This window comes from Artemia sp. Qi Xiang Cuo, chromosome 4 (genome assembly GCF_049724085.1).
Source record: "Artemia sp. Qi Xiang Cuo chromosome 4, ASM4972408v1, whole genome shotgun sequence".
NCBI classification, from domain to species: Eukaryota; Metazoa; Arthropoda; class Branchiopoda; order Anostraca; family Artemiidae; genus Artemia; species Artemia sp. Qi Xiang Cuo.
Window position 1 is genome coordinate 32,572,124 of NC_142797.1, and position 23,073 is coordinate 32,595,196.

The 23,073-nt window shown below is 34.0% G+C and overlaps 1 protein-coding gene across 1 annotated transcript in view; it reads left to right on the forward strand.

Moving 5' to 3' along the window:
- The window catches only part of LOC148953021 (unextended protein-like), a 122,294-nt gene extending 102,411 nt beyond the window's left edge, over nucleotides 1-19,883 (forward strand). Inside the window, exons 11-14 of the mRNA XM_089087848.1 lie at nucleotides 1,721-1,959; nucleotides 5,325-5,477; nucleotides 9,736-9,913; nucleotides 16,730-19,883. Coding sequence (XP_088943974.1) covers nucleotides 1,721-1,959; nucleotides 5,325-5,477; nucleotides 9,736-9,913; nucleotides 16,730-16,923 — 764 coding nt within the window. The 3' untranslated portion in view covers nucleotides 16,924-19,883. The remainder of the gene's footprint in view (nucleotides 1-1,720; nucleotides 1,960-5,324; nucleotides 5,478-9,735; nucleotides 9,914-16,729) is intronic.
- The last annotated feature ends 3,190 nt before the right edge of the window (nucleotides 19,884-23,073 follow it).

Sequence of the window (23,073 nt, forward strand, 5' to 3'; positions counted from 1 at the left end):
TAGAACGTGCTTAAGAAAAATGCGTATATTCAGGCACATAAACAGCGCCTAAGTGTTCCTATTTTTTCTGTCTGATGGTTAATACATCTAAAATCAAAATCAGCAATAATTTTTTTTTGAATTTTATTCCCTCATTGTTTTATGGACTAGGTCTCTAGGTCCAGTTCCCTAGCTGAAGGTAAATTGATTTTTTTAGTCAAATATAATAGAACTCTACTTTGATAAATGGGATCAATTCACTTGTGTTCTCAGGTCACATCGAGTTCTTTACGGAGTTGGACAGGTGCTGTGTATTTTCTCGTTTTCAGCAGCGACTTTAGAGCTGAAGCGGAACGTAACAATATGCATCGACTGGTCTGAAAAATTCAGAACGAGCTTAACCTTCTCGAAAGGTTTTTGAAATTAGTAAAGAACAAAGCTAAATAAAAATAAAAATTTATACTTAGGTAACTTACCTATGTTACCCCATTGCATTTTATCCAAACTCAGTGGCTGACAACGTGCGGCTCTTAAGTCGCATGTGGCAATTTAGTCACTTAAATCACAAATATTGTGATCACAAATCTGGCTTTGTCACAAATATTCACGGACAGGTGTGCAAGTCACTCGCAGGCTTGTTGTCCTTTGTCGAGTACGGAATGCGTGATACAGGGAAGACTAGCACATTTAACAAAGCCGGCTAGCGTTAGCCAGCAATAGTGCTTCGGAGAAATCCCCAGAATGTTTAGGTTTTCTGCAAAAAAAAAATGTACCTCCTGATATCTTCCCGGAAATTATATTTCATTCTTCCTCGAAATAGACTATGTTCAATTAACATTGAAACTAATTGCGAAACGGAAAATGGTTTGGTCTTTGCGTCTTTGGCTCTTTGGTTGAAAAGGCTGCAGATCGCTGGCCGAACTATTGCTGCTTTAAAATTGTATACTTATAAAATGTGTTAATTAATGGGCTTAGACATATGAAATAGTTATATAAAATTCATTTAATAACACAAATATGCCAAATAGTTCAAAAGGATGTAAATAATTATCAATGAAAAACCTGTATGCATATAGGTGAAATTAAAAAATTGGCCATGCTGGGAAGAAGTTTAAAACTATTTTTGGATCATTTGAATTTCCAACGCTGCATGCAAATAACCTGATGATTTAAAGATTTTCTTGGATTTTTTTTTTTTTTTTTTTTTTTTTTTTTTTTTTTTTTTTAAGCTCACCGATGCCCTACCAAGGGGTGTGTCTCCAGGCCCCCTCCTTTTGAAAAGAGTAAACTGATCAATACCACCATGCTTTATATATCTAATGGCTAAGAAGACATAAAATGATCTAATCAAAAGGATTAGAAGAATGTTCATAATTGTAGGGGCTGATGTCTGAGCTTATGCATTCCTCCGTTTCAAAAATTTCCCCAGTGGTGATCCTTGGGTGATCATTTGGGTGAACCTTGATGGATAATGCCTCTCCTCTACCTTTAGTGTTCTGCCTTGTGCTTTTGTATTTGTAATGGTTTATGAATTTGCTTTAGGAGCTAGGCTACTTCGATGATCTTTCGCAAAGTGTTTAGCATATTGACTTGTATGTGTATTTTGGTTAGAAATTGTAGAGTTTTGGCAATAATTCCAATTTTAGGAATTGTGTAAAATGCTATTAGCTCTGTTTCAGTAAAGCCTTGCGCTTAAAATTTTACCTTCTTCAGAAGTAACTGTCTATGTCATTTTTTATAGACGCGATAAACGTCGAATCGACTACTAGTAATCACGTCCCTCGAACGGCATCGACTATCAGTCAATCTGAGCTAACCGTCCGAGGTTATGTACCTGATTTTACACTCCGTGCAATAACCGACTTGACATTCATTCGTATTAAGCGAGGTCTGTACGAAAAAGCTAAATTGGCAACGGATCTAGAGACAACAAAAAATACCTTTGGAAGCACCGCAGAAATGGAAAAAGAGCTAGAAAAGGTTGGTACCTCTTTATTGCCTCATCCCTCATTTCGTTGAAACTTTCCTTCTATTAAACAAACGCTATAAACTGGGAATGTGCCATTTTTTGGATAGGTGAATTTTAACCCTTTTTGTTTCGCAGTATATGCCTCCCAACGTTACAATCATTTTATCAGGCCCTGTTACCCTTCAACTTTTCCAGAAAAACGGACCTCAGTAAGCTTTAGAAATTACCATAAAAGTTGTACTTAATCAAATTCTCACCTAGTCTCCGTACGTTCAGCATGGACTAGCCGTATGTTTCCTCTGAAGCAATGTTCAGAGCTTGCGTGTGGAGCAAAGACAGACGCCTGTGCCGTCAAAAGAAATGAATCCAGTCTAATTCCGATTGTTGAAAAGGTGACACTAGTAATGGGAATTGTCATGAAAGGTTCTGATGTTCTAATGTAATGATTATGATGTAATGATTTGCCAATGGAAAATAAGTAAAAGCTAGAAATACTAAAATGTAAGCAAGCCATAAAAGGTTTGTTTGTTTAAGTATTGTCATTATTAGAGACAATACGTTTGCACTATAATTGATATAATGTTAAGATATATACTGTGTTGTCCAGTTTCTACCCAAAGGAGCATTTCATATTGCTTTTTGGTACTTCTAGGTGCACAATTGTTGTTTTGAATGTATTAGTAATGGAATACAGTATGTTCACTGTGCCATACTTGATGCAATAACGTATATCATATTGATATAGCCAAGTCTTGTGCATAGAGCAGCATTTCGCCTTGCTTTCTTACACCTCTAGATGTAGGTTTTTTTAATACGTAGGTTAAAGCATCTTTTTTCCGTTTTTCTGTTACATAAAATGCGGGTTTATTTGGTGTCGTGATTTCTTGTTCAATTTGGCCTCTATTTGTATCGTAGCTTCAGTGCCTATTTCAAAAGTGGTTCAATCTTTTTTTGTCTTTTCATTCTTCTATCACTTCGTAAATACAACCACACCTAAAAATGGGAATAAGTTTTGCGATAGTCTTTTAACTTCACGTAAACTAGTATATGAGTGTGTAAACTAGCTGTAGCGTAAAAGTGTCTTTTTCTGGCGGGAATATCCCGAAATGCTAAAAAATTACCAGAATATAAATAAATTTAGTGTCAGATCATTAGTGCATTTTTTATCTTTTAAATGGCATTTTCCAAAATAAATTTCTTTGCTTATCAATGAGTGTTTTGAGGAATACTCTTGAATATTACTCGAACATAATTTTGGCTGTTACCCTCATGTATTTCTGCTAGGTAATTTCTCTTTTTAACGTAAAAAAGGAGTCTTAGGACAGCAAAATAGGATTGAACCTTTTCCAGATTCAATCCATTACTTACATGAAAATTACTAAAATAAGTAATTGCATCAGTAAATGTCTGTTTCAGAACTGCTCTTTTACGCTAGTATATGATGACACTGTCTTTTCGTATGAGCAAGAGAATGGGTTTCTTAAGTCAACGGACATTAATTGCAATTTATTAGTACTTATTTGACTTGATTCCTTTTTTCTAGGAATGAAAGTTGAGGGGAACTGTGTTTTTTGAGGTTTTGTCATAATTTAACTGGCTATGTATTTTTCCTGCTAAAGCCAAAAACATTTTGGAGCCATATGTATTTCCAACAATGCTGTAAAAAAGGAAAATAAAAAGTCGTTCATTCATAAAGAATACGAAATAATGAAACTCGAAAATAGTCGTGAAAATGAAACTGCGTTCCTGCACTAGAAATGATTTGATGTCATTGATAATAGAGATAAAACGTGATGTTGCAGGATGCTGTTGTTAATAAATCTGTACATTACCGTGACTGTCCGAAATTGGTGAATGTCGACATTCACCGGTGAGTGTCCGAAATGCCTTAATCTCCTTGGATTTAGTCAGCGTTTCCAGTCAACTTTTTCAATTTAATACAAGGTTTGATGATGCCAGGTTAGGTTAGCTTAGCTTAGGTTTTTAGCCTATTTCTGATATTTATAATCATGTTTAACCTAATCTAATGTAACCTAACCTAAACTAACATAATCTAACCTACCTTTAACTTTTACCGTCATAGCTTGCATAAGACTGAAAAAGCTGACTCGCAAAGCTAATTGAACCCAAGCAGAGAAAAAGGTCCGACATTGACCGGTGAATGTCGACATTAACCAGATTTCAGACATTGACGGTAACATGTACACTACATGTTTATTTATGTGCAATAGGTGACCTTGTATTTCTCTACTCATTTGCATACGTGTTCATCTTTTGTTCAGAGCTCTAAAATAGTTTCCAGTAGTGCCTACAAGTTTAACTGTCAATCTAAAAGTTTAGTAGTTAGTAAAAGTCATTAATAACCATCAGATAACCATGGGATGCAGAGATTGTATCCATGGTAAAATTACTAAGGACATCAAAATAAAGAAAAATGGCGCTGGACCCATCTTAGGTCTAATCAAACCTGAAGACCGCAATTTCCTAGGATATTACTTTTGGTAGTTTATGAGGTTTTTCGCTTGAACATATTAAGCTTGAAAATAAATATGTAAAACTAAGTGGTTGAATTTGGCAATATTTCGTCTGTACAATTTCAAACATTTGCAATCTATTAATTCCCGAAGACAACTACACCTTTAAAGAAAAGCTTTACCTTTTTAAGCTGTTGGGTCAGGTGTATTCGATCTTACTTTGCTGTTTTTTCTCTCACGTTTTCATTTTTAAGTTCAGCGCCCGCTAGAAGCGAAAACTCCTTAACTGTATATGTCCTTCTTTTCATTAATAAACGAAGTCCCAGTTTTCCTTATTTGTTAAGACATACAAGACTGTAAGTTTTGACGTAACCAATTCAAAGAATCAGACCTCGTTATCACTGTCCTTGGTATGTTATTACGGTTAGAGCAAAGTTTGACCCTGTATAATCGATACAATTAATTAAAGAATATCTTATTTAAAAATAATCAATGTTTTCTGGTAATTTTTGTTCGTCAAATTTGAAGTTTTGAGCTTGCTCACGTCAAGTCATTATATTAGTTAAATTTTATCCATTTTAGTTTAATTATTTATTGCAAAAATAAGATTTTTTGTAGAGCATGTAAAAATTGTACGTTGAAAAGGTAACTTTTCTTTTCTGAAAATAATTTTTTTTTTGCTGAATATGCTTTTATTTTGTCGCTTTAGAGCTGTTCGATCTCTTTTTTAAATACAAAATATGGACCTTACCCTGTCACTTTGCTCACATTATGTTTCCCTTTTGTACTACATCCTCTTTGGAATTTAAAATTTGTCAAGTAGCGTGTTGTCAAGTAGCGCGTTCAACTCTCAACCACCCAAATATCTTGGAAGGATTTCAGATTTTTTCTTCCTCTCTCAGGTTCTAGATATCGAAAGTGAAGACACAGAGATAGTAACAACTCCAGAAGAAGGGGCTGCAAAGCAGAAAAGTCCTTTAACTAGCCTTCCAAACAGTCAGTGTAACTCCCGTCCATCTTCAAAGAGAAATAGTAGAGTATTTACCGACAAACCAGTAAGTAATTAATAAATACATTTTTCTCTTTCGGGAAGAATCTTAGCAGACAAGGCAAAATCCAGGGGGTGGTGGTCACCGGGTTTGAACCCCCTCGAATTTTTTGTCCGACTCGTGAAAATATAACAAAAATGCATATAAAAAATTTTTTGACGCGTATCCCCCCCCCTCCCCCCCGACCATAAATCCTGGATACGTCCTTGTTAACAGAATAACGCTTTACAAACAAATTTTATATTAACAAGCTTTCCAAACTTCTTGCTAACAAAACAGTTTTGAAAAAAAGGTTTACACAAATTGAAAAGTAAGTTGCGGGAGTCATTTTGTTTCATTGTATCATCGGAGGAAATTGTAAAGAGTAAAGTCAACCTAAGCGTAAGACGTGCATCATATGCCACATACCACGAGTTTTCATTATTCAAATGATTTTATTTTCCACTCAGCTTTTTCAGGTGGTTTATTTTCTCTTTTTTCTCAATTATACATCTCATTTAGTTGAAAAAAAGCCGGTAACAAGTTTTAATACAAAACAATATTAACTTTTTTTCCTTGGGACATTTCGGTAACGAATGAAGATACCATGTAACTGATTTAGTGATAATATGTAACTGATAATAGATTCTGCCTGGCGTTATGAGAAAACATTTGCCACAGCACGTAGAATAAATTTTATAATAGAACATGTTCTTTTATGTTAACTACCTTAATAGTAATTTCGTGTTTCCTAGAAAACATGGTGTTTACGAACAGTTATTCAAATTTTTCCAAGGTTGGCGGGTTTATCTTAGATCTGTTTATTTGTCTGTTGATAAGGCAATTGACTATCAACATTGGTATCTGTAAAAATGATTATGGACTTTGTTAACGTAAGAAGTTTCAGTTTGTTCTGAATTTGACTTACGATGAGTCTTTATTCCTCCTCATTTTTGGTTTCACTTTTCCTTCTTTTTTTTTCAACTAAAACATATTAAAACACATTTCAGCTGCCACCAGTTTTCTTAAAGCAGGGACTTGCCATCAGTAATTTCCAATCTGAAAAAATATAGATGGCGGCATAGGTCTGTCATTTTTAAACATTGTCTAAATATTTAATTTTTAAGTAGATCTTATCAGGCAGTTCGTGGTAACGAACTGTAAGTAAGGAGCGACCCGGCTCAATAGTAACCGAAACTCTAAAAAACGGGATTTTGATGCCAAGAAATATATCAAACGAGTCAGATTTTAGTACTGATTTTAAATGTGTAATTTTAATCAAGGTTAGTCCTACCCATCCAAAGTTACGAGCCTGAGCAAATTTGCCTTATTTTCGAAGAAAAGGGGGAAAGACACCCTAAAAGCTATAGAACCTTAATGAAAATCACACCATCAGATTCAGCGTATCAGAGAACCCTACTTTAGAGGTTTCAAGCTCCTATCTGCAAAAATGTGGAATTTTGTATTTTGTGCCAGAAGAAAGATCACGGATGCGTGTTTATTTTTTTTTTTTTTTTTTTTTTTTTTTTTTCTGGGGTGATTGTATCGACCCAGTGGTCCTAGAATATCGTGGGAGGGCTCATTCAAACGGAAATTAAAAGTTCTAGTGCCCTTTTTAAGTGACACAAAAATGGAGGGCAACTAGGCTCCCTCCCACGCTCATTTTTTCCCAACAGTAACCCGATGAAAATTTTGAGATAGCCATTTTGTTCAGCATGGTTGAAAATATAATAAATATGTCTTTTAGGATGACTTAATCCCCCAAAGTCCCCGGGGGGAGGGCTGAAAGTTATTGGGAAGACGTTACATACAGACGTTTTCAAGGGTTTTTTTTCTGGTTGTGGGGGGGCGGGGTCGGGGGCTGTGCGGGAGGATCTTTCCATGTAGGAAGTTTTCATGGGGGAAGGGACATTTCTATGAAGAGGGCGCCGGATTTCCCAGCATAATTTAAAAAATGATCAGAAATTAAATAGAAAATAAACAAGTTTTTCAACTGAAAGTAAGGAGCAGCATAAAAATTTAAAACAAATAGAAATTATTAAGTATATGATTCAGTTCACCCCCTAGTCAAAAACTAGCTATTTAATCCAAAGATTTATTAGTAATTTAATAAGAGCTATTTATTCTATTTAACGGCCTTTGTCATTATGGGGTCATTTTCAAATAATTGGAACAAAATTCGAACTTAAGCTTAAAGAGCGAGGTATTGACTAGGAGGCGAAACCCCTAATATACGTATTAAACATATATGGATATAGAAGTTAGTTATGTGAGTTAATTCGTAAGTAACATATATTACTAATAAAAATGTTCTTAAATAAAACTAAATAATTTCGAGAAAGCCATTTAACCAAATAAAAGTAAAATTGATATGCAAATTTTTTGTTAATTATTCATGCACGGTAAGCCAAAATCAAAATCTCCATTAATTCAAAAACGTTCAAAAATTAAAAATTTTTTTTATTGTTTTAAAAAATAGAGCTGCGAGAAATAGTCTAACTTTAGCGTAAAGAGCGAGGCTTTGAGGAGGGGACAGCCATTTCATATACGGAATAATTTCTGTTCGATTTAAGTTTTAATGTTGCTCCTTACTTTCAGTTAAAAAAAAAACTTGTGTTTTTTTATTTAATTTAGATAATATTCACGCATTTTCCATACTCAGAATGTGATTTAGTGGTCTTAATGCATTTAATTCCAGTTAAATCTTAAGCAGATTGGATATTTTCTTTCTATAGTGATAGTAGCTATTGAATATCGGATAACGTTGTACTAAAAGTTGCATTTTTCAAGAATTGATATCATGGACTTTCTAATAGTTTACATGTCCAGAATTGTAAAAGCACTTTTAAGAGGCTTCCCAAGGTGGTGTGCCACAGTTGCCCTAAGTCAATACAACCTTTGTGAATGGCTCCACATCCCAAAGTGTGAGAAAATCTTCAAGTTTTTTTTTTTTTTTTTTTTTTTTTTTATTATTATTATTATTATTATGTGACTCAGACTCAGAAATAAATCCAGGGTCGAAATTAAAAACCTAGATAATCTTTTAAAGTTTCATTTTCAGCCATCCCTGTGTATAAGACGAAAGATTTCTCGAAGATCTCCATATCTATCTTAATTTTTTTTTGGGGGGGAAGGGGAGTTATTATCTGACTCAAAACCTCGCAGTCACTTTTCCAAGACATGCGGCACAGAATAAAATTGATACACGCCATGTTTTTGACTTCTTTCAAAATAAGTTGAGGTTTTTTTTTTGAAGGTACCCGAATGTCTTCCTGTCTTTCTAGGACGTTTCAAGCCTTATAAGTCGGTAAGAAATAGAGGCAGCTACTTTAAAACATTATTTCAGGACCCAATTCGACTGGAGAAACCATTCTCAAAAGTATCATTGTTCTAGATCTAGAACATGACTTGTTGAGAAACCTTTGTCCATTTCCATCTTATTCTAATTGCTGTTCGGGAAATGATTATCAGCTGCAGCTTTTTCTACTAATTACTATGGTTTATTTGAAATGAGATTAATTCGTCTAAATTTTTAGATAATTAAGATGGACCAGAGAAGATAATCCTTTAAAGTTGCGAACAAACACTACGAAAAAAAAAAAAAATTAGGTAGCATATATATGCCAGTTCATCACAGTATTAACATTGCGCTAAGTGATCTACATAAGGTATATTCAAAAAACTAACAGCTTCATTAAAAAATAGACAAAATTTTGCTTTTGAATTTATTGAAAATTAATTGACAAAAGAAACAGTCATGAGAAGCAAAAAAAACTATTGGTTCTAATAGCATGAAAAATGTTATCCCCAAATATTTATTTTTTATTCTATTTTGTATGTAACATTCAGATCCTATATGTAGAAAGTTCTGACTATGTGGGAGGAAGTGGGAGGATCAGATCATTTTCCTGGGGGGTTCGAAATATGAAAAAGGCTCATTTCTAGGCGATAATTTTTCCTGAAGAAGGGGGTGGGTATTAAAGGATCTCTACCATCATTCTGTACGTGCGAGTATGGTTCATATATGAATGAGCAACAAATGGTGTTGACATTCTTTCTTACTTTGAAAATACAAGTTTGGAATTTGAAGTATACAAATGAAACCTTTGAGTTCATCCTTGCATACGAGATTGCTTATTGCAAATGTAGACAATTCATCCATGTATAAAAACCTTACCTGTCTTAAATGTCGACAAGAATACTTGTAGTGCCTGAAATTTACATGTTTTCTTTTTAATTTATTTTATGATTATAACTGGTTTTTCAAATGATGGTTTCTTTATAGTCTGTTGACGGGATTTCTGCACTGGCTGCAAAGTTAAATTTGCCAAGTGGATTAAATAGAAAAACGAGAAGTGCAAGTACTTCAGCCTCTTTGAGAGGAAGTCGGGAATCCTTAGTACCTGATGGAAGAGACCGAAGTTCGAGTATGAGAAAGGAAGACCTTACCGTTTCTCTTCCATGTAAGCTTTGCCCTGTTATTATTTAGTAAATGTAGTATAGATATAGTAATATAGGTATAGCATTAGTATATATTACTATCTTAGCTCAGCTGCAGTAATTTGGAGGACTTCATGTAAAGATCTGTTCCAAGTTTAGATTTATGTCATACGTCTCAATATACGCTGGGTCAGTTGTTCTTATCCGTTTCTCAATGTTTCATTTGGTTCCCAAGATCTTTGGTTTGTCTCCAATGTACCATGGATTAATTTCTAATTTCCTGCCTAACCACAGTCCAGGTTCCTAACTTCCCCATTCGTTCCTATCTTCCCCATTGAAGAGTTTTGGGACATATCGTATGCTGCGTATTTCTCCTTGGCTCTTCCTTCGCGCGTGCGCAATGACAAATTTATATATCTTTGCTGCACTTTGATACACTATTAGGAAATTAATCAATGGTTCAGTCCGCAGACCACATATCGTATGCTGCGTATTTCTCCTTGGCTCTTCCTTCGCACGTGCGCAATGACAAATTTATATATCTTTGCTGCACTTTGATACACTATTAGGAAATTAATCAATGGTTCAGTCCGCAGACCACATATCGTATGCTGCGTATTTCTCCTTGGCTCTTCCTTCGCGCGTGCGCAATGACAAATTTATATATCTTTGCTGCACTTTGATACACTATTAGGAAATTAATCAATGGTTCAGTCCGCAGACCACCGTCCGTCTATGGTGCCATGATATGTCCCATTTGTGAAACAAACGTGCATGACTGTATATATAGCTAGGCTGTGCTGCCTAACTTTGAAATCCGGCTTTTGATACTAGAATTGTCCTAACCGTGTCTTAATGGCAAAATCAGACGCTAATATTAAAAGCTGAGCAATTCAGATTCATTTTTTAGTTTCTTCCCTTACCTCTGAAGATATGTCTCAGTTCCTTTTGAATTATTGCAGTGTAGTTAGTTCTTGAGGGATTTAGAGCTGTTGGAAATATTTTCCAACGGAACACTCTTACTCAGATTCCGAACCTTAAAAACATGATTTAATCCGTATCATAAAATAAATTGTCTCCTTAATTATGCGATGATTATACAAAAGCTTCACATCTAAAGTGCAGAAAAGACACCATATCAGACTTAATTTGGGAAGGGTGGCAATTACCAGCATTTTCAGGGGGAATAAGGCTGCAGAAAATTATCTTTTAACTTCTTTTCTGGAATAATTCTCTCTTTAACGGAAGTATCTATGGAGTGTTAAAACTTCTTGAGAAAATCATGGTTCACTGACTACCCCCCCCCCCTTTTAGACGGTACCCAACGTATCTTTACCCCTTTTCGGTACCCCTTTTTATCTTTATTTTAGTTTAAATATTATACAGATTATTTTCGCGTAAATTTCTTTTAATTATATGGGCGTAATTTGATTAATCTTATAAATGCTTACCAACAAATAAAATAGATTTTATTAAGATTTTTTGTTGTTTATTCGTTGTCATAACAATTTAGTTTTAGATATTGTTTATGCTTAGGTTTCTGATGGGCTCTAACTCGGTCAAGCATCTAGGTGATATTAGGTAAGTCTGTGTGCTTTAAACCCGTTGGTGAAGTGCTTTCTCACATAACCTATATTCACTCCCTGCGCTGTTCTAAAACTAGAGCATATACCCTATTTGAAAGTTTTTGCTATATCTTGTATCTTTTTTTTTTACGAACTAGCTGACAAACCCTGGTCTTTAGCATTCAGTCCAGTTAATTCTTGCGAGCTCAAAGAATTTCGCTTTTGCGGCTATTTTGATAACTTCGTTAAAAAAATTTATGTTGTTTTTGCAGCCGAAGTCACCTTTTTGCAAAATGTCAGATTACTACTACTACTACAACTCACCGCACCATCAAGCCACCTGATGCCAACACAGCTATGCAAGTTCCTCCTCCATCCCAGTCTATTCAAAGTCTACCTCTTTACAAAGTCCCCCAAATCAACCTCCCAGGAAGTTCCCTACTCCCTTAAATCTTTCCTTACGACATCCTCCCACCCTAACCGAGGACGACCTGCTTTTCGTTTAGCCATAGAAGGCTAGCCGAAAAAAGAAATCTTTGGCAATGTGGTATCCGCAGAACGTGCCCAGGCCATCTCAACCCTTCTCTCATTATAGCCCTAGAAAGCCGTCAGAAAGAAAAAATGTCATATTAGGCGTTTAAATTAACCTAAGAAAAGAAAGAGAAAAGAATTCGTTAGAAAGTTATTAGCTAAAAATACATTTGTGTTTTTTTCCTTCGGGGGGGGGGGGGTAAGCATTTCTGGCTATAGCAAGCGTATGGATTTCTTTTTTATCCAAGGTTCTGCTGTTTGCCCTCTTGTCATCCTCCAACATATAAAACTGCTAGAGTTCCTATTAGGCCTTGAGTAGGATATAGCAAGCCTTCAAAGTCTTTAACTGAAGCCTTTTGAGATAATACAAGCCATGAAATACTGTTAGATTCCTTATCCTGAAATCCGTTATGATTATTATTAGCTTACAGAGTTACTTGAGTGCCTTAGCTCTAATAGTAATGATAATAAAACGACATAGCTTACAGTAGAAAAAAAAACTTTGATGCCAGAAGAGACGAAATAGAGCCCTATAAACCCTCTTCTGCCATTTGAATTTAGTAGGCCTATGGTGTTAATTTGTATTACTTGGGTGATTTAAAGTAGGCTGTTTATTTTTGTCAATGGCAAAATAGTTTTGGCTATTTTGAATTATCAGTTATTATTTTTGGAAGTTTTTTAAATAATATACGAAGCTAAGAATCGTGCATTGAGCAGAAAAAGCTCTTGAATGACTTGTTGAGTTGTTATTGTTAAGGGAAAAAGCCAACTAAGCTGAATTTGATTATTTTTTGATAGGTAATGGAACTGATTTTTGACTTAAGATTCGGGCCGAGGGTTATCACATAAAGAAAGTATTCAGGCTCGAAAAAAAATTGAGTAGTAACTGGTCCAAATAATCCCTTTTATTTTTGTCTCTGTCCATATTGTCTAATGTTCACCCTTGTATGCTTAATCACACCTATGCGGCTGTTCTAAGCGTAAAAATCGTATATTCTAAGCCGTAAATAAGACAAACTCATAAACAAAAAAATTTATTTGACGCTTATGATTTTAAGGAAGTCATTTATAGCAGCTACTTAAGATACGTGCTCTTTTACTAATAATATTGATCATTATTTAGTGGGATGTGGATAAAAAGACGAGGGAATTGATTCCTCGATTACCTTTCTAAATTTGAGTCATGTTTTATAAACCCTAATCGTGGGTAAGCAACACGTTTGCACCAGTTAGATGTCTGATTTTTTATTTCCTCAATATAACTTATATTACGAGATATGTTCCTTTTTTGTTTCTTTGTTAAATTGAGAGATAGAGTTGATTGACTTCTCGACGATCGCGAGATAGAGAAAACATATACAATACTGTTAATCTACTATTTTTACGCTTCGAATAGCATCATTGTTCGTTAGTAACTCTGCGGTATGTTCTCTTCATTTACACTAGCTTCATTCCTAGGCATTTAATCAGGTGGAAGGGCCTTCAGGCCTTACTTCCTTCCCCACATATTTTCAGATTTATACGATTTTTCGTACACTTCCGTTTATTTGTGGTGGGGGGGGGGGGGGTGATTCCTGGCAATAGAGCTTGCTCTCATTGTCAGCACGCTGTGTATATTTTCGTTTAATGAATCCCATGCAAAGGCTGCACTTTATCGGATGATAACGTATATAATAAAGTAGCTGACAATTTACAGCTTAGATCGTTGCCATCACAAGAAAGAAAAATTAAAATATGTGCTATATTCACATACTCTTAGTTTGCTTACTTTTTGAACATACAGTTTAGAATAAGAAAAAAAAATTATTGGGTTTAACTGATTAAATCTTTAATTTTTATTTGATGGCTGTAAAATTAAGAAAAAGGACCAATGGAAAAATATTATATTTTTTTAAGGGCTACTTGGCTATTTTCAGATTGAGATTCCAACTTTCCCCTGCTGATAACGCAACTATCAACCTGGAGCTCTAACCCAAATCTTGCATGTACTTACCAGCTCCAAAATTTCCATGCTTCTTCCTTTTGTAATATAGCTTGTTTTTCGTTTCATTGCTTATTTGTTCTAATGTTTACCAATCTGTAAAATCCTTAGTATTCAAGGACTCCAGTTGATAACTGGTTATGAGACAAGGTTTTTAGTGTTAAAAGTGTTACTGATTCCTTTCCTGTTCTGTGGCTTGTCCACAGTACAACGGAGCTGAAGATCCAAGAACAGAGACGTTTCGCACCAAATAAATAGGGCCTGTTTTTAGATTTTTGATTCCCTTTAAAAGATTGAGTCAAACTCTTAGAAATGTATTGATGATTATTTTTTGAATATGTCTTGCTAGGTATCCGAGATTTGCCAATTGTCACTAACGTATGTCCTGGATTCTTTCTTTTTTTTCCAATTTATGTTGGTTAGAAAATTGACAAATCATGCTCTTTTATTTATCCTACTCCACAAGAAACAAGATAGTACGAACAAAAATCTTTGCCACTGTGATTTTCTCCATGTAGAATACATTTTTCTGTCTAGATTTAGTACAATTCGGAAGACAATGATCAGCTCTTTCTGGGACCAACATATATATTTCAGGCGGATTCGGATACATTTTTCGCATTTTAAATAGTTACCGTTTGAACTAGGAAGTTTTTGTTATTCAAATTCCCGACTTATCTCTTGATTTGATGATTACAAAGTGTCGCTTATACATGTTTATAACGTGCTGTTGGGTCGGGTTTCGGCTATTACAACTTAAGAGTAAGTTCAGAAGAGCTAAAACTTCTAAGCTACTACTACTTCAATAAACGTCGCAACACTGAGGCTGACACAATGATAAATGCCCATTTTTATAGCTCTATCTTAGCCTAATCTAGGGCGATTATCCTTTCTTTTACGCCCTTGCATGCTATTTAATTTGCTATATTAATTTGGAGGGTATACCTAAGACATCTAAGCAGTTTGTTCATGATACAGATCAACCACTTTGTGTAGAAAGAATCGCTTTTGGTGCCTCAATCCCTAGCCTTACTCCTAAGATTATCCTTAAATAAATTATTAAAAAATATCTAATATGTCATCATTTTCTTCTTTGTTAATGCCCATGTTTCTGCTCAATGTTTTATCTTTTCATTACTTTTGTTTAAACAGATCCTGCGACTGAATTTTAATACGAGCTAAAAATTTTGAAAAATTTTGAAACGTCTCAGCTTTAACATTTGTCCGGCAGTAAGCAGTCAAAATTATGAAAAAAAACAGGACAATAGCTTTTTATTTAAATATTGCCAATGCATAGAGTCCACCATTGCCGTCTAAACTGTCTTAAATTGCAAAAAAACTATTTTCTGAACGTAGAGAAGTGCATTTCTGAAGAATTGTGTTCCTTTGGTGGTCTCTTGAGTTTTCTCTGAACTCAAAAAACACCTCATCTTAAAATCCATGAGAGATGTTGAAAAATAAATGTCGATAATAAACTTCTGACAGCCTGATTTGTCTTTTCGAGTCAAAATCCAAACTAAGGATTTTTTTTCTTTAGTCAACTGGTATCGCACGTGAAATGTTTTAGTATTTAGGATATTTAAAAGAACATTGGGAAACAGTCTGCAATTTCATGGAAATCGTCCCATAGTATATTTTCTTGCCGTGAAATTCATTTCTCCTTGGATATCATTTATTTGTTTCACTCAGAACAATACTAGTAGTGCTAAACTCCTGTTTCAATAACTCCGAATAATTTTTAAATTGCAAATTTTCCGCTCGATTTTTATTTATTCTTGTCGCATAATTTTCTAAAAAAATTCAAGCTTTTGTTGCTAAATTTATATTGTATAATATACAACTTATCTCTCCTCACATTCAATGAGTATAATACAGAAAGTTAATTGTAAATGTGTTGTATCCCTACATTGGACATATGGTAGTAAATGTTGATTTAAAATTAAATCGAGTCAATATTACATACTATTAAAAATCATTTATTTTCAAAAGGATATACCTTTTGAAATATAGGGGTATAGGGGTATATAGGAGTGAAATATAGGAGTGGGTCTATCCTCGGCACAATATTTAGATCCCTCATTTTGGGTTTCACTTTTCAACGCTGCGATAAAACAAGTAACCATATAACAAAGAGCAAAATAAGATTACATTTTCAGACCCAAGCTGAAATAAGTATTTAAAAACTATGAGCGAAAAAAATGATCACTGACAGTTTGGCTATGAATCGTTTCTTATAGGCGTAGTTTAAAGCATTGCTTAAACTGTGTTAAAAATTTCCTTCGTGATCGAAAAAAGAAGGAGAATGCAATTTCAAATGCTGATTGCAGAATACATTTGTTTCGAAATCAGCACCCATAAACTTAACAATTGAATTGTTAATTATTTTTAATAGTTTTTTGGTAAGGCCCCTCCCCCTTCCTGATCCAAAAAGTCATTTGGACGAAAGCTATTCTCAGAAAGAGACTATGTTCATAGTCTTACTACCCACAAAAACTCGGTAAATTCGAATTTAGTAACTTTTGTTGTATTTAAATATGACGACCAGCCACGTTTTAACGGAAATCTATAGGTGTTGCCATAGAGAGTGGTTGTAATCTCAACGTATTGGGGTATAATTTCTCACTTTTAAGATTGGTTGCGTAGCCTATACCTTCCGAACCATTCCTGTGAATGCACCGCTTTGCTAGTTACTCCCGTGCCTCTTGCCTCTATTTTTGTGCAATCTTTTTTTTTTTCAGTTTCATTATTGTTTTATTTTTCAGTAAACCATATAAGCTCGTCAACTCGACTGCCTAACCGATGTAGTGTACCAATATTGCCAATAAGTCATGAGGACGCAGCTCCTAGCTATGGGAGCTTTGATGCAGTTCAACCAGTTAAAGTGACAATCAATTCGGGTGAAACTCCTGAAACCTCGGATGACAGAATGAACTTATTGGGGAATAGTCCCGTTTAAATAAATGTTATGATATGCAAAAAAGAGCTTTACGCGTTTTTTTTTCTAATCGTTAAAGTAAAAAGAAGAAGGTCAGAATTACTTACATTGGCTGTAGTGGAGTTTTAATTGTCTATTATGTTCCCCTGTTTTTCAAGTTTAATATTTTAGTTCCTTGTTATCAGTTTGTTGTTTACTGTTAGATCAAACTGGAACGGTATATCCTTCATGACGAGAGTCGAAGCTGTTTTCAATTCATTTTGGTCGTCACAGTTACAAATTCAAGTTCTGTATTCCTAGAATTCATTAGTATACATAAAAACGTTCAACCCACCTAAACGGAATTATAATGAGAGTCTTCAAACTGGTCCATTTGTTCATTATCGCTTTTATTTCTTAAAAATATTGTCAAATCTGGGCCCCTTTAAAGTCCCAATTTATACAATTTAAGCTGCAAATAGTTTTGTTCTGTGTTCTGAAGCAATCAGTGGCGAACGGATAACATACGTAAATGTGGAAGGTGCATTAACTGTACTTTTTAGTTGAAGCAGCATGGCTATGTTTAAATGTAAATTTGAAAGCAAAAACCTTTAAACTTTATTTCGATTATTCCAAATTAATCGTAAAATCAACACTACTGTACGATATAAAATGAAAATTATCTGAGTAAGAGTTGTTAATTTGAAATCAGAACGATATTCCAGAAATGTTGTTCTGATTCTCGAGAGCTGTGATTGCTGACTTTCGTTTTTAGGTATACATGGCTATTCAAAGGTAAAGGATGTTCACATTGAAGTTAAAAAATAAAAAGAAATGGCCTATTTTATCAATGGCGTTATTTCACCTTGGCAAAATTCGTCTATAGTTGACCTCCTTGGACTATGCGTGGCCATGAGCAATATGCCCCTTCATGTAAGCTGAATCTGTGTTACCTTTTTTTCGTGCTCTAAGTTCAGAATCGAAAACAAAAGCAAAAAAAGGCGCTTTAATCTAGACCAGAACAAAGTAACTGCTTGTTCATTGTGATTAGTTGCATAAACTTTAAGCGCATATGAAGTAATTAAAAGCAGTTGAATATGCCGGGCAGTGACTATATTTAAGTTTTGAAAAGTCAGCAGTTAATTATTTCCCCTGTGTCTGAAACGAAATTGGCTTACAAATTTATTTGACATAAAGCAAACATATTCACTTAAAAAGGAACATCATTATTTGTAAAGTATTGTTTTAATAGTTTTGGCCTGACTAATCCTTTTTTTATTCAATATATTATAGCCAAACTATACATTCTGAGCTGCAAGCGGGGCCGTACTGAAGATTTGTATCAGAGGTAAAGGCGGGGAGGGGTGAGCTCATTCAAGGCAGGTGGCTTAAACAGGAAAAGGGGCCTTTAAAGTGTTTTTTTTGCCAGTACCTAACAAAATAAAAGATCTTTTATGTAATGTTTGCATTTCAGGTTGGGTGGGTGGGAGCTCATCCCTATCCCCACGGTACGGCCTTGGCTTTCAGTACTGGAAAGTTACATGAATATTATTGTCTTTGAATTACTTTGTGCATATGGATATCTTATTGTCTTTCTTTTCTTCCTTATTTTCTTTTTCGTGTCAAGGGAAATCGTAGGGTCCAGTATCTTGTTGAACATGCCATTTACCATGAAGTTCTACTGGGAAGCATTTACAGGTAATTTCTCAACTAAAAGAAAATTAATGCGTTGAAATACAAATAAACTGTTGAAGTAAAAAGCCGTCTTAGCAAAGATTCTTTTTCTGAAAGATATCATTCCGTATTATCACTTTTTAGTACAATCGCTTGTTCAATCATATGCTGTTTTTATATCCTGGATTTTTTTTCAGTTTATAGAGAGAAAAGGGGAAAAGGCATGGTTTCTTGGAAATTTGGGATTTTTCAAAAATCAGAGTGTCATTTTTTTTTATATCAACTGGTATTTAGTTTGTGTTCTTCGTATTTTGTATTTCTATAATCTTTGGTTTTAAAGCAGCCTGTGAATTTTTATGGGCTGTTCTTATTTTCATTCCACAAGATTGTGGAAATTATTTAGAGAGAGAACGTCCTGTAAAATTTTTCAGTCAGGCTATAAAAATTTATTCCGTAATTCCTGTGGTTTCCCTAAAACCATAATTTTCCTTAATTTTGCTCCGTTTGTCAACAATATTAATATAAATAGTAGGGTATATGGTAGTTCTGGTGAAATTGAGCAATTGAAGTAATGGAAGGATTCAAAAGCGTGTCCAGATTTTTTGTTCGGTTTTCTTTTTTTTGGAGGGGGGGGGGGGGTTAAAAAAAAATTTCAAATCGCATCAAAAATTTGTTTATGTGTATTTTTGTTACGATTTTAAGATACGGGCAAAGATTTCAGGGGGGGGGTTCAAACCTGGTGGTCTCTCCCCCGCCCCCTGGATATGGCCTTATAAGGAGCGTATTGTATTATTCATGCATATTTAGTGTACATCAATTAAAACTCTATTAACATTTTAAATTAAGACTCGTATTGAATGTGATTGCCCTATTTTTACCAGTGTTCCGAGGACCCGTTCACTTCTCTCCAACAAATCCAAATTCGAGAAATCGGAGTGATAATACCTTACTCGCCTTTTAGTTATATTTAGCCCACAATCTAAAACATAAATAGATTTTTTTTCTTTTTTTTTTTTTTTTTTTTTTGAAAGTCTGAAATATTTAGAACTGACCATTCACCTGTTCAGTGCCATCATTTGGATTAGTTTCTACCACACCCTTTTTTTGTAACCATCAGCATTCGCTACGTAGCTTTTATTTTTAGTTTACGTGACCATGTGCAACATTTTTTTTCTGTCCACCGGTTTAGTGCCATTGTATGGACAATTTATTATCCGTTTCCTTTTCATCGCCATCGTTATTGGTTTTGTAGCTTTCATTTTAAGTTTACATGACTGGGTTGAAAATTGGATTCCAAAAACGTTGAAATTGCTGATGATGGACTATTCTAAGTAATAATGATATTGAAATGTAAAAAAAAAAAAAAAAATGAGTGGATTAAGCCTAAATAATCTGGATGTGGCCCGGGTCTCGTCTGGATCGAGTACATGCTTCTTTCAAAAACTTTAACCTGCAGTTTCTATTTGCTAGTCTTGTTCGTTTTGTTTTGTTTTTAATAAGGGGAGTAGTTTTAATAAGTAATTGTTTTTTTTTAATAAAAAAGAGTTTTAGTCAGTTGTATTTGGTTCAGAATGTTGTTTTTTTTCTCTCTCTCTTTCTCTCTCTCTCTGTAGGAAATACGTTCAATTGTAGTTTTTTGTTTTATTTTAATTTGGCATCTCGTTCTTAATTTCTCACCATATTTATTGAAACAATTCCCTTCTTTTTTAAATTCAGATTTGCCTTCACTGTTATTTTTTCTTTTTATTGTGATCACCTTTTGCGAGTTTTGTTTTTTAAGCACTTTGATTGTTTATAAAAAAAAAGGCAAGATGTTAACTTTACAGAAAATGACACGGGCGAACCAACGGGGAACCTGTCTCATATTAGGCGGAGTTAAAATCATGAGTGTGCTAAGCGACTGTAAGTGCTGCGGTAGATGAAAAAGTCTTTAAATTATACAAAATTTTATTTATTTCTTCGTTTTTTTTTGTAATTGAGCTATTATCGTATAATAACCTATTATGTCGGTCAATCATTTACTTATGTTTGAATTTATTTATTTAGTCTTCTCAGCGTTAGTTTAGGGATATATCAATATATAAAACGAAGATCGGGAACTTCATGTATCGAACAGTAAAATGAAAATTAGTTGAATTCAGCGTCTCTTCTCTTTAATGGGATTGCTAATTAGAACAAAGAAAAACTATAACTTGCATTCTGAAAACAACTGCGCACTGGCAGGGCGTTGACTTTTCTGCACTAGCTTGTCATTTAATATTGCCTTATTGTGCTGTGAAGTGATAGGCTGCGGGGGTTGCTAAATATAGTTCATATCCAGTTCATAAGATTGTTGTTTGTTTAACAGACGTATTGTTTTATTTATTACTCATTTAAGCAATATCTACAGCACTTCCATTAAGAGTATTGATGTTTCCTTTCAGGAGATTCACTTCAGTTGCTGGCTTTTATTATGGATGGGATAGAAATAAACTGAAATACTATTGACGTGTTTTAGGGAAAAGTTATTATTTATTTTTTTTTTTTTGGGGGGGGGGTAAGGGTAAAACTAAAAGTTGGGGGGATTGACTGCCTCTTCCCCAAATAGTCTTGAGTAAGTGCATTTTGACAGTGTATTTTATTCTCCCCGAGCTATTTGAGATAATTAAGATATTTGAATTTATATATTTATATATATATATATATATATATATATATATATATATATATATATATATATATATATATATATATATATATATATATATATATATATATATATATATATATATATATATATATATTATGTCCAGTTTTTTATTGACCATCCCCGCAGTCACAACTTACCTCCCTCCACTCCCCCCATTGGTCCATCCTGGACACGCGTAAGGAGCTTTACCCTAAAATCCTTGCTATTACCATTGGTTGTCAATTCATGGTACGATAAACAAGTAATCACCGGTTATGCTAGTTTTGTCAAAAAGAGTATATGCTACGTTTTTCATTTTTGAAGATAAATTCTAAATGAAACTAAACTAAAGTACTGCTGATTTTGAATCAAGTATTTCCTGTTTACCTTCTTCCAGCACTGTGTTTTGTTGTTGAAAAGTGCTAATTTAACGTGTGTCTTATCAGAATTAAAAAAAAAATATTTGAACAAAGGTAATTATCATCTAATATTTGTTATGTTAATATAATTGACACTTTCTTGTTTTCGTTTTCTTTGCATATATTGCTAAAAGTTGTTAAACTGTTTGTACCTTTGTTTTTAAAGTAAAATTTTTGTTCTGTTGTTTTTAATGCTGTTACTTTTTTACAGTTGAATATATGAACGTCTGCTTTGATTATAACTTTACTTAAGCAAATACAAGAGTTGATAAATGACCTATCTAAAGAAGACCCACTGTTTGGTCATTAGAATTTTAAGGAGCTACGTCTCTAGGGACAACATATAGGTTTTGTACTTTCGTGAGCATTGTGTTTTTTTTTTTTTTTTTTTTTTTTTTTTTAAGAATAGAGAAGTAGGTAGAGTTGGCATGGATGTTACTCATGTTTTCTTTGTTCTTTTCTCCTATTGATGGTGAAATAGGTGAACCTAATTTCTTTATAAATTACCGGATAGTAACACTATTGACCTTCGCATTCATAACTGGGTATGATTGAATGAGGGAAAAAATATTGCCGAAAATCGTACTTTTTGGCCATCCCTCTGAGGCCAAGCGAAAGGCTGGTCGTCCCTGATTGGGATGAGAAGATGTCATCATAAATAATTTAATGGAAATTGGAACTTCATGGGAGAGTGAAGAATGAATTTTTGTACAGATGTCCTTCTCCTATACAAGATAATTTATATTGTTTTAAGTTTTAATGTCGCGACAACATGCCATTGAAAAAACTGTGTAACAGAAAATGAAAATGGAAAAGTTTGACAGTTTTAATCGCAGGGTGAAATCTGTAAAGGAAAGAAAACTATTTCTTTTGTTGTTACCAAAAAAAAGATTTATTGGAATGAGGATAATGATTGCCCAATGTCAAGGAAAAACAGCCAAAAACTGTTTTTTCTCACATTGCCTTTACAGTCCACTGTTTCCTCTTTCCCAAAATGTAATTTACATAGATTAACTGAGGGCTGGCAAAGTTATGATTAGTAAGTTTAAACGTCGAACTGAGCAAAAAGAAAATCATTTAACAAACATAGTAAGAGAAAACTCCGTTAAAAAGTATAAGTTAATTATGCATCAAAAGTAAAACGTCTAATGTTATCAATCGAGGTTCATCAGATAAATAAATTCAGTAAAATGTTTACTACCAAAAGTTTATTGGTATAAGGTGCTGGTGTTTATTTATTTAAATTTTCCGTAAAGGAATTTACAATAATATGGACTAAGAGAGCCTTTTATGATAAAATTAGCCCTGCCTCTTTTTATATTGGGCCATCCTAATATTTTAGAGCTAGTTTGACCAAATTTTTACTCTTAGGCTAATAATTGAGAAGTGCATGAGTTTCCAAACACCTTTGGCCCTCAATTTTATAGATTA